The 13261-nt window shown below is 32.3% G+C and overlaps 1 protein-coding gene across 3 annotated transcripts in view; it reads right to left on the bottom strand.

The window, feature by feature from the left end:
- The window catches only part of KIF3A (kinesin family member 3A), a gene marked incomplete at its 5' end in the record, with an annotated part of 44626 nt that overhangs the window by 17612 nt on the left and 13753 nt on the right, over nucleotides 1-13261 (bottom strand). For all 3 annotated transcript variants that reach the window (XM_081304296.1, XM_081304298.1, XM_081304297.1), the window contains 6 exons: nucleotides 3565-3739; nucleotides 4173-4370; nucleotides 4771-4910; nucleotides 7852-7957; nucleotides 10838-10922; nucleotides 11058-11202. In XM_081304296.1, coding sequence (XP_081160422.1) covers nucleotides 3565-3739; nucleotides 4173-4370; nucleotides 4771-4910; nucleotides 7852-7957; nucleotides 10838-10922; nucleotides 11058-11202 — 849 coding nt within the window. The remainder of the gene's footprint in view (nucleotides 1-3564; nucleotides 3740-4172; nucleotides 4371-4770; nucleotides 4911-7851; nucleotides 7958-10837; nucleotides 10923-11057; nucleotides 11203-13261) is intronic.

The raw sequence follows: 13261 nt of genomic DNA on the forward strand, positions 1-13261 counted from the left end.
GATTATATCACAAAAAAATTTCAAAGACAGCTTTATCTGTACAAAGATAATGTTAACTACATATTCTCTTAAAGACAAAAAGTCAATAAAATGGAACCATTAAATAGTAATACAGAGAAGCACTAAATTAACTTCAAATTAGTTATTTAAAAACATCATTGTCCATACATGAAGTTTTTAAGAAAGCAAAGGTAATTGGGGGAAAAAAGTAAAATACATACAAATTGCAACTAGATTATATACTTATAAATAAAGGCTGTCTTAGGTAAAGAAATCATTTAAAATATTTTATTCTTTGAGACTAGAAACAATGATGCCTTATCAGCAATGACCATACATAGTGTCCCATTCTATATACCATTCTCCAATAAAAGGAACCAGGGAGAAATGTATTTTAAGATTATGATAGGGAAGATACAAAATGAGCCTAAAACATTATCTCGCAGGACCAGAAAAACAAGCAGATGCCTAAAAATAACTTGATGAGAACACCCTGAAAGAATATAGGAACTAGAGCTCCTAATAGCCAAAACTGTGACAATATGAGCAACATAATAAATGATAAAATACTGGATTGTAACACACAGGCTAAATAAAATAAAAATTTGAATAAATAAATGGAGATTCCTCTTCCTAGTAATAGAATTCCAAACACTAAACAAAATGAATGATGAGAATAGAAAAATCATCATTGAACAAATGCAACAGAATTATAGTCACAGGCAAGAACCACTGATACATGCTAAAATCAGGAATAAGGCACTTATTTTCTCCTACTATCTCTTAGTAGGAGAAACAGGATATTTGCAGAATCTCAAAGTATCTCCCCACAAGATACATATTAATTGCAAATGAAAAAAATAGTAGGTTTACAGTGGAGGAGGCTTCAGAGTAACTATGAGAGAACTGCAGACTAGTCCAAATTAAAAGACAATCTAAACATTCAGGACCAGCACTCTTCAGGAAAGTCAAGATTCTTCATTTTCTTTTTCTTTTGTAGTGCTGAGAATCAAACCCAGGGCCTTGAACATGCTGGACACATGCTCTACCACTGAGCCATATTCCTACTACTGAAGTGTCAAGATTTTGAAAAACAAAAGGTACTAAGGCAATTGGAGGAGATTTAAAAGACAGAAAAAAAATATAGACTAATAAAATTATTGTGTATGATCCTGGATTGAGTCACGGACTAAAATAAGAAAAAAAAAAGAAGGCATTGGAAAGATAACTGGCAAAATTTGAAACAGCATATAGATTAGTTGGTGAGATTGTACTGATGTAAATTTCCTGGTTTCAATAATGGTACTGTGACAGATGTTAACATTAGGTAGCTGGATAAGGGTAATGAAGGGTATCATAGAAACTCTGTACTACATAAATTTTCTGTAAGTCTAAAATAATTTTAAAATAAAAAGTTTAAAAATTACTTTAATGCTTTTGCCTACGTTTTATTGTTTATATGATCAACTCTATTAACTAAGTTATAAAAACAAAAGTTCGGAGCAAATAAAATAAAATGTGCTAAAAATAGTAACACCATATGATCCAGCAATTCTACTGTTGTTTTATACCCAAAACATTTAAAACAAGGACTGTCTGCATCCATGAACACAAAGTAAGTCACACAGGCCAAAAGATGAAAGCAATCCAAATATCCACCAATAGATAAATTGATAAACAAAGTGCAGTGTGTGTGTGTGTGTGTATGTGTGTGTGTGTACACATACATACATACACACACACTGGAATACTTTTCAGCCTTTAAAAGAAAATAAATTGTGACATGCTACAAACATGGATGAATCTTGAGGTATTATGCTAAGTGAATAAACTTATTTTTTTTATTGATTGTTCAAAACATTACAGAGCTCATGATATATCGTCTTTCATACATTAGACTTAATTGGGTTTTGAACTCCCATTTTTACCCCCAGATACAGATTGCAGAATCACAACTGTTACATACTCACAATAGAATAAACTTATATAAAAATTAAACTTAGATTTTAAAAAATCATTATTTAACAAGTAGACATAGGAAATCTACAAAATACTGTATGATTTTACATATCTAAGGTACCTAGAATGGTCAAATTCATAGAAAGTAGTACAGTGGTCCCCAGGGACTTGGGGGAGAAAGGAATGGAGAATTAGTATTTAATGGGTACAGAATTTCTGTATATGGGATGATAAAAAAAGTTCTGGAGATGAAGAGTAATAATAGTTTGCACAATAATATGAATGTATTTAATGCCACTAAACTGGTTAAAATGATACATTTTATGTTTCATATATTTTTGCCTCCTAATAATGTTAAAAATAAAGACAGCAAAATAAAGGTATGCACTGAAAATCAACATAACCAAGAAATTTAAACTCCTTAAAGCATAGTGGCTATAAATACCACCTAGTGGTCACATTTAAAACACCAAATTTCATTAGTTCACTCATTGCTTTTTCTCAATTATCTTACTCTAGTTGATTGAATTAGCACCTTCTCCAAACATATGTGATGGGGTTAGCATCTCTAAATTTCACCTGTGATGGAACTAGTTTCCTTCCCCAAAGGCTGCACAAGTGCAGTTTCTAAGCCCTCTATTTACGTGATACACAGAGGAGTTCCTTGCCAATAAGAAGGACCTATCTGTCCTTAACAATGAAGGTGCAGGGAGTGACTAGGTACTTAATGATGACTGAGATGAATAAGATCTTTAAATTTCCCAACCATTTTGCATTATCATGTTAGAAAATAATTTCCAGCCAGGTGCAGTGACACATACCTGTAACTCTAGCATCTGAGGCTGAGGCAGGAGGATCACAAGTTCAAGGCTAGCCTTAGCAACTCAGTGAGACCCTAAGCAACTCAGTGAGATCCTGTCTCAAAATAAAAAATAAAAAAGGCTGGGACTACAGATCAGTGGTAAAGCACCCCTGGGTTCAATCCCGTGCTTTAAAAAAAAAAAAAGAAAGAAAGAAAGAAAAAAATTTTCCCCTCTCACATTCAAATTTGAGTATGAAGGCATATTTTAAGGCTATGCAATGCGCTTTTATTGATAGCAAAAACAACTACTATCTTTCCTTAACAATAGTGAGAGGACTGGGGCTGTAGCTCGGTGGTAGAGCACTTGCCTAGCATGTGTGAGGCCCTGGGTTCAATCCTCAGCACCACATAAAAATAAATAAATAGAATAAAGGTATTGTGAAAAAAAATCTTAAAAAAATAATAATAGTGATACCAATCACAAAGCCAAAACTTTCACAATACACACACAGTAGAATGTGCTTCTATACATAGATAAAAATTTATTATTTAATAAGTAAACATAAGAAATTTACAAAAGGTCATGGGAATAAAGATGACAGCTTTAATTTTAAAAATACAAATGTTATATAATTTATACTTAATTGAAAATGCTAGGTATCAATTGTTTTTCAGAAATATTCTTTTAAATATTAATGTCAGAAGCTCAAAAAAGTTTAATAGGTGATTTCTGTTAGAATGCTTCTCCGTTAACCAACATACTTTTAGCCAAAATTAAGATTTATATTTTTCAAAGAATTTACCTTCTTCCAGCTTTTTCTTCAGTTCTTCTATTTCTTTCTGAAACTGGCGAAGCAGAGCATCCTTTGGATCTTCATTAATTCTAGCTTTATTTTTAATATTCTTAGCACGGTTGGCGTACCGTAATGTACTAATAGTTTCATCATAATTATAATCTGCTGGCCCAATATTCGCACACTGTTGAATTAGAAATGCAAATCATTTTACACTACCATTAATTAATAGTACAACTACAAATATATCAGAATAGATATCTAAAGTACATAGGCACTTTGACTTTCTTAAAAAAGAAAGTGTCAATTATATGGGTTTCCAAGTGATACTACTTCAAACTAATACACATGATATATTACAAAAAGGATAATCAAAAATCAAAGAAGTAAAATAGTTAATTTTTTAAAAATGAATATAATATCCTTTTTTATGTATTTATTTTTTTATGGTGCTGAGGTTGAACCCAGCGTCTCACATGTGAGAAGTAAGTGCTCTACCATTGAGCTATAGCCCCAGTCCATAATAGTCAATTTTAAAAATGTTTTTTATATTACTTATGGACAAATTAGAATCTTATATTTGCTGGATGTTAACAATACCACAAATGAAGTCTTACCATCATGGTTTTTGAGTTTCCTCCTAAAGAATCCTGAAGAAGACGAGTCAATTTAGAGTTACGATAAGGCACATGAGTGCTTTTTCCATCAACCAAGGCAGAAATTACATTACCAAGGGTGGAAAGTGAAAGATTGATTTTTGTAGCTTCCTTCAGGCGCTGTCCAGTAGCTCCAGTTTTTGCTTGTCTTTCTGAGCCCTAGCAATATACAGAGACAAAACTCAAGCTAAAATTATAATAATAATACAGAATATTCTCTTTAAGGATTTTTTTAAAACGCAATTTAACAGTAATATACCTGATATAACACCCGAGATTCACTTCAAAATAATTAAGGAAAGGAAAAAGTGAGCAAGAACAGATGAAACAAGACTGGCCACGAGTTGATAACTGTTAAAGTTGGGTTACAGGAACATAAGGAATCATTATGCTAGTCTACTTTCACATACATTTGAAATACTCCATAATAAGTAGTAAGTTAAACAAGTCACAATTTTAAAATCTCATGTAAATCACACCTTTCCACATTAATTCTTATTTATGAGATAAATGTAAGTCATAGTAAGAGTTATTCCTTAAGTAGGATCCTGTTACTTACAGCAAGATCTACAAGATGAAGCTTCCCCATCCTGACATGCATATTACCATCGACACCTTTTTCACTGCACTCTATAGTAATTGTAAAGATGGCATGCGAACGGGAACTATGTTCATTCATATTAGTTGCACCAACAGAACCTTTAATAAAGGAAGGAAATCCTTAAAAACTGTAACAGAGAGTATGTACAGTAATAATTAAATACCCAGAATAGTTCAAAATACTTAATGTCATTATAATAAAAGCCAGAGAACATGGCTAGACCATAAAAGTAAAGGTGTGCATTTAGCCAATATATGAAGTTTCCCTTACATTTTTTTTTTTTTTTTGGTGGTGCTGGGGATTGAACCCAGGGCCTTGTGCATTCAAGGCAAGCACTCTACCAACTGAGCTATAGCCCATCCCTCTCTTACAATTTTTGTTGAAATAAATAATTTACAAATCCAGACAGGGTGGTATGGTGCCTATATAATCTCAAGTACTTGGGAGGTTGAGAGAGGAGGATCCCTGATACCAGTAGTTTAAGACCAGCCTAGGCAATATAGTGAGAACCCCCTTCCTCCCACTCTTAAAAAAAAATTACACATAAAGAAGAAACGTGTTAAATAACTGGAGCAATTATTGCTGATTCAGCTCTAAAGATAATTATGTTCTAGCAAACTAAACCATGGAAATTCTTGCAAATATGCTTTAGGAATATATAGTGTAACATTGTTTGCAACAACGAAAGACCAGAAACAACAAATAGGATAATGGCTAATCAATTATAGAATAGTCATACTTTGGACAACTAAGCAGTCATTAAAAAAAAAAATAGGCAGAACTGTATCCAATGATGTGAAAGATGCCCACAGCATTTAAATTAGGGTTTGGAGCGTATCCAGGATTGAATCCAGGGGCACTTAACATCCCCAGTCCTTTCATTTTTTCCTTTTTTTAAAAAAAAAAGTTATTATTTATTTTTATTTTGAGACAGGGTCTCACTAAGTTGCTTAGGGCCTCACTAAATTGCTGATGCTGAGTTGAAACTTGTCTTGCCTCAGCCTCCCAAACTGCTGGGATTACAGGTATGCACCACCATGCCCAGCTAGCATCTGACTTTTTAAAAGTCAAGTAAGAGAGGAATATATAGTTTGATCCCATTTATATGAAGCAAAAACAAAAGCATCCACTTAAAATATACAAAATATTCATGTACTTGTACATTTTTACATGAATATATTGCATAAACATGCTTTTTTTTACAATAGTCATGTGCTAATTTTTTTCTTAAATTCCAAAGTATTTTAAAGCATTAATTTCTATCTTCCTACTATTTATGCAGAACTTCTCTGTGCAAACATTGATTTTAGAAATGAGACATTAAAAGAGTATATTAGCGTGTGGCTATATTAGAAGTCATATAACTGGAATGTAAACTGCATTGATAAAGTCCAATGAAAGAAAGTACATGAAAAATCAGTGAAAGAACAAAGAAATAATTTATATGAGGAATAGATAGAATTAATCAAAGAAAACACAGGGATCTGCGATTCTATATTTTTCTATTTTCTTTTAAATTAAAATATGAATTTTCTCAAAAAATACAACCATTAAATTTGATACCACTTTTCAAAAATCATCTAATCAGTCAGTAGCAATATACAAGCTTCTACAGTGTGTTAGGTCTCACTTTATCTTGTTTTTCCCTCACTTAACATTATCTCTTATGTATATAGTATTTTTGTACCATAATTATAAAAAAATAGTGACTTATTGATGGTTAGATTGTTTACATCTAAAAATATTTTTCTAGACTATATATCAAGAGTTAGAAATACTAGATCAAAATGAACATTTTTTTTAAATGTCAACAGATATTGTTAATATTGTCCTTCAAAAATGCCATATCAATTTCCACTCCCACCCCAGTGCCCATTTCTTCAAAGCATAAAATAATCTGGAGCGGGAAGAAGTGGCACATGCCTATAATCCCAGTGGCTCAGGAGGCCGAGGACGGCAAGTTCCAAGCCAGCCTCAGCAACTTATCAAAGACCTAAGTAACTTAACAAGACTCTGTCTCAAAATAATAAGGGTTGAGAATGTTGCTTAGTGGTTAGGTGTCACTGAGTTCAATCTCCTGCTACCTGCCCCCTGCCAAAAGCATATCTCTTACTATTGTTTTAATCTGCATTATCCTGATTACTTATGAAGTAATTTCATGTGATCATTGCTCTGTATGATTTTTCTGTGAATAACACATTATCTTTTGCTCATCTTTCTGTTGAGATTTTGTCATTTTCTTATTGATCATTTTTCTGTTAGTTTATGTATAAAAATTGAATAATGTTTAATTTCTTTGTGTTTGCTAGATCTATAGTCAAGACACAAAAACTTAATATTTTCACTTTCTATGTTCTTGTCATTTATTTCTAACTTCTAATTGCTATTGGTAACATCACTAGTACTAGGCTTTGGGCACCTATATTTTAAATATTGCTGAAGTTTCTTATTCTTTAGATTAAAAACATAAAACAACTACTAAGATAAATATAATTTTGATAAGATTTTGTTTTGCTTTCCCTCTCAACAAAAGGGAAGCAATATAGTGCCTGGTTAATACTAATAGCCTACATTCAAATACTCACTCTGCCACTTAGGAACTGTACTACCATAGAAAAGTTACTTAAACTAAGCCTCAGTTGGTCATTCAAAAAGTAGGACTTTAGTATCTCCACAGAGATAAGAGATCATCTTAAGAGATCATCTTAAGAGATCATCTTCATGAAGCACTGAGCACAAGTGCTTCCCACTTATTAAGTGCTCAAAAAATGCTCTCAATATTTAGTGTAACTAATAAAAGACAATTATATGAGAGTTTCAAAGATTAGCACAATTAAAAAGAAAAATTTTGGTCAGCATGGAAAACAATCTGATATCTTTCATTCATTTATATTCTCTACAGAGTAATCATCAAAGGTAAAGAATTTTCAAGAAACCTTAAAGTTCAGTCTCTATAGAGCAAAGAATCACACTGTTTTTGTCTCTCAACCAATCTATTCAACACGTAGACATTTAATCACAATTATGCACTATACTTACGATTTTTATGGCCTAGTGTCATAATTCTATCCATATCATCAGCATTATTTACCACATAAGCTGATAAATCTTTGATATAAACTCCCACATCAGGCCTTTCTTTAACCTAAAAAAAAAAGTAAGACTTTACTTACATTTATCATAATAATTCTTCCACAATTTGTTATTTATCATTTGACTTTCAAAAAAAAAAAACTATGGTAGAGGACATGTACACTTCTAATCTGGCAAACTAAAATCTTTGTAAAATACAAAAATACTTGGATGCAATGGCAATGTCAAATTGCTATGGAAGTTTTTAAGCATTTTCTGTGTTCACATTACTGCCAACTGGAAACATTCTTCAAGTTCACATCTGTTCGTGAACTATTGGTCTTCATGAACTTTAAGGTCTTTTCCAATCACATATTAATTCAAAATTCAATTAATAACTGATTAGCTATGAAAGATGAAGAAATAAAATACAATCTCGAATTTGTTAAAGTTTAAAAACTGAGAATTTGTTAAGGTTTTAAAAATATGCTTAATATGCATAAGGCCTTGGGTTCTATTCCCAGCACCAAAAAAAAAAAAAAAAAAAATTTTTATTGTCAGGAGCTGTCCATGGATTGCATGTGAGTCACCACGCATAGAAGCCTCATGGTAGAGACATCTGGTGTCTGGGAATGACCAGTGGACATTCTTCTGGTCAATTACCCAGGGACAATGTGAATCTCTATCTGGCTCTGCAGTGACCCACCACAGCACCTGAGATGAGTGTGACCTGCGAAGACGTCAATCAACCTGCTGACTGAAAGATATCACCAAGCAAGACTCCGCCCTTGAAACCTTATCCCTGCTTTTGATGTACCCCCTAAAATAAACCACCAGAGCCATTTTTATCATGTCTAGTTCCAGAACCCATGAGCACTAGATCAGGGGCTTTACTTTCTGTAAATATATTTCTGAGTATTTGTGCTTTGTTATTCACTAATTATTTGAGATTGATTATAAATCTTAGGATGGCTAGGATTATCCTGGGCAGGAAGAAGAACCCCTTAATGAGATGTTGGCCGTTATCCCCCTGATAATTTATCATAAAAAATTTAATTTCTATAACAATACAGTTATAGTGGGGGCGTTTATGGTTTACTTGAAACACAATTAGTATTTATAGGCAAGGAGCAAGGATACTAAACATTCTGAAATGGGTGGGAGGGCTCACCCAAAGAACAACTGTCCCATATAAATTTCAAAGTCCTAGTAGATATTTACATGGATTAAAAAACTATTCATAATTATCAGAGACTAAGATATAAAGACAAAGGTCTTTTCCATAATAGTAATAACAATAATATAAAAATACAGAAAAACTGAAGAAAGATTTGTACTTAATTTTTCTCAAACTCTACCAAAAGCTCACTGTTTTAAAAGACCATGTTATTGACAACGACACCAATCAAGTATTCTGGTTACTATTGCAACATACCTGTATGTTATAATATTCTATATCTGTAGTTCTTGCAGTCATGGTGATTCTCCATGCCTCTAACTATTTCATTACATCCTCAACTGTGGTCCCCCATCCAAGCATTTCCACACTGAGGTACTAGCATTTTATTTTTAAATTACTGTTATTCTCCTTTTTATTACAGTAGGGCAGTATACTAACTTTTTAAAATTATGTGTGTTGGTAGATTTTATCACCTGTGAATTTCATTTCAGGATAGTCAAAATGTTATTTAAAAAAGAGCACAAGGTCTAACAGGGTTTAGAATCGCTGGCAAGAATGTTCCTGAGAATAAATCTGATCTATAATTTAAAGTACAAAAACAGAAGTGTTCCTTCTAAATAATTTTTTCCCAAAAGTTTGAAAAATAAAACAACAAACTTTTCAGAGGCAAAAACACTAAAAGATAAGAAAACTAAAGATGACAACTAGAAAGAAACAAAAATTATTTCTACAATTTGCTATGTACATGTTATCATTACAGAATAGCCTTCATTATTCAACAAATAATTATTTTTTAATATTTTTAGTTGTAGATGAACACAATACCTTTATTTTACTTATTTATTTTTATGTGGTGCTGAGACTCAAACGTAATGCCTCACACATGCTAGGCAAGCTGAGCTACAACCCCAGCCCAACAAATAATTCTTAATGCTCCAATATGCTGTACCAAAACTCTATTTATATAAGCTTAAAATGAAAAATGCTAACAAATATTATTACATGTCAGACACTGACTTAAACACTTTAATTTGTTAATGTTGGCATCAATCCTATGAAGTAGATCCTATTATTATTTCCATTTTCATGTGACAGAACTAAGACTCACAGAGGTTAAGTAATTTGATCAAGATCAGAGCTAGAATTCAAGCTAAGAGAGCAGGACCCAGAAACCATCCTCTTAATCCTAAGTGATATTACAATTCACTTGCTACATGACCTTGAGCAATGGATGAAACCCCTGTAAATTTCAGTTACCACATCAGGAAAAATAAACTGCTGGGAAGATTAAATGAAATGAAATATCACTACTACCAACTGCCATTGACTATATCAAATGTCTACACAATTGGAAAGGCTCAGTAATGGTGGCTGCTGCTATGCTACATATACTCTTCACCATCCTACAATGGCAGCTATTGTAATTCTACCCCATTCTACTGTTATTCTGCATATGTTATTCACCTCTATTTTACTGAAAATACAATTTCAACACAAAATTTTAATATTAATATTTAAAGGCTATTCTTTCCTTGTTATTTGTCTCATATTTTACAGGGTTAAAAATTTGACAGTACCTAACAAACTGACATCATTTACTACTTGACTCACAAGTCTTGCTTCAGTAACTCCCCATCTCCTTTGTCTAAATTTAATAAGAAATAAATGTACAAGGTTATTTAAAACCTTAAAAGTATTTTTTATACAAAAAGGTTCTTAATTTAGTAAATATTCTATTGCTTTGGAAAGTATTCCAATTTCAGTTACCCTTACCTCTAATCTCTGTGTCTGATCCTTGCCCAAAAGGTCACGAACTTCTTCATTATATATTTCCAAATATGACACTCGAACCAAAAATCTATAAATAAAATATTTTAAGCACATAAAAAGCAGTGAAATGTTTATGGGACCCGTTTTAAAATGAGTTTATAACTGTAAAACTTTCTTGTGTTTGTATTTCTTATTAATAGAAAATAAAAGAATTCCCTTTTACCTTGTATCACCCTCTGCCTTTGCAATATGACCAAATATGTGAGCAAATGAATTGGGAATGATTCCTCTAAGTTCAGGAACAGCTCGAACACCTTCCATGGTAAAAGTTTTGCCTGTTCCAGTTTGTCCATATGCAAAAATAGTTCCTGAAAATGATCAAGATAATCAGCCACTTTTTACAGCCTGATGTGACAGAACAATAACTCTTAAAATTAATTCCTTTAATATTGTGATGTAATTTCTTCCCTGAATTCAAAATTTGCTCTAGTACAGATTCCATCTTTATTATCAACATGTACAATATGAATTCCGTGCCACATAAATGAAACACGGCTAAAGCACTAGTCAATAAAATATTACTAATCAATAAAAAAATCTTAAACCCCAAATGCAAGAATCTTATTCTTAATTATAAGAAATTTATTTTAATATGTATTATTTATTGTAGACATTAAATTGTAGAAGGCAGCAGAAGAACACAGGATCTGGAGCAAAAAGACTTCAATCTGAATCCATTTCTGCCCATTTTTAGCTACTTGACCTTGGACAATTTATCTACCCAGAGATTGTCTCCCTGATGGTAAAACAGGGTTAAGAATATTCTATATTGATAGTTAAGAATAAAATGAAACAATTTAATTCAAATAACCAGGCTGGGGTTGTAGCTCAGTGGTAGAGTACTTGCCTAGCATGTGTGAGGCACTGGGTTCGATTCTTAGCACCACATATAAAACAAATAAATCAATTAAAGTCCATCAATAACTAATAAAAATATTTTTAAAAACACAAATAACCAACCCTGTGCCTGGTAGAGAGTACCAGTAAATGGTGGTGTTTTTTTCCCTTATTAATCCTAAATAAATTCATTTTTTAAAAATTGTTTTAAAGTAACATTTATAAGAAATACGGGGTGTTAACTAAAAAGTGACAATGCAATTCTTACAGATTAACTAGAGACACAACTTAAAACCTTCCAAATACCTAAACTTTTTCATCCCACAAATATTTACAACACACCTGAGTGTGGCATTGTGCTAGGCACCAGGGCCAGAGTCACAAACAAGACTAATAAAATCCTTAATCTTAAAGTGCTTATAATCTTAGGGAAAAGATACTGGCAAAACAATTTTTAGCCTGATGAGTACTGAGAAAACTGTTCCAGATGAGAGTAGGATATAAACCAGACCAGGGAATGGATAGGAGTAGCGGTCAGAAAAGGCTTTCCAGAGAGGTACGGTTTAAGATAAGATCTGAAACACAAATGAGATGGGAATAGAGTAGAAGAGGCAAAAGGGAAGAAAGAGAATGGAGGTTTTCAGACACTGAAATGAGATCAGAAAGCAAGAAACATGTAAAATGTAAGGTAGATACATAGAGAGCAAGAGAAACTAAACTAGCAATGTCCTAATCACACAGGGTCATGAAAACTGTATTAAAGTTTTTAGGCCTTATCCTGAAGCAGAGTGAAGCCATAGAATGATTTTTCTATGGTTATATTGTGGACAGTTGGAATAAAGCAACGGTAGACATAGAGAAATGTCTAATAATGTCTCTAAATGTCTCTCCAGTTAGAGAGCTGGAGTCAGGAGATGATATGGCATGAGAAGATAGCCTAGGATGTACAGCATAAATGAAAAAAAGTTCCTTAACTATGAATACTCTATTCAGTTAACCTCAAAGGACACCATCATTTTCAGACATTTTAAAAAATAAATCAATCACACCAGAAATAATTTTTTACACATTGGAATATAAAGTCTCAGTTTTTTCAAACTGGCTATTTCAAATTCTGCCATTAGGAATGTAACTTATTACATTCAAAGGATCTGAAAATATTGTAACCCTTATAGAGACACAATGAAATACTAAATAATAAGCTCTATCATGATATAGCTACTATTTACTGATCATTTCCTATGTACTAGGCCATGCACTTTACATGCAATTATATTTCTTTTTTTTAACCCCAATTCTAAGGGATAGACACCATTGTATTCACATAATTTATTTAGGGAAATAGAGGCTTAAGTTTAGTAATTTGGTCAATGTCATAAATGCAGAGACAAGGTGTGAACATAGTCCATCTGGCTACAGAGCCCATATTTTTTCAACAGTATGCAATGGCCAAAATTTTTTTTAACTCAAAATTAGTTCCTATTTCAATTTCTGTGACTGCATTAAATACTTAAAATTTACTAATTAAAA

This window comes from Spermophilus citellus (genome assembly GCF_964194105.1).
Source record: "Spermophilus citellus genome assembly, chromosome: 1".
Taxonomy (NCBI): domain Eukaryota; kingdom Metazoa; phylum Chordata; class Mammalia; order Rodentia; family Sciuridae; genus Spermophilus; species Spermophilus citellus.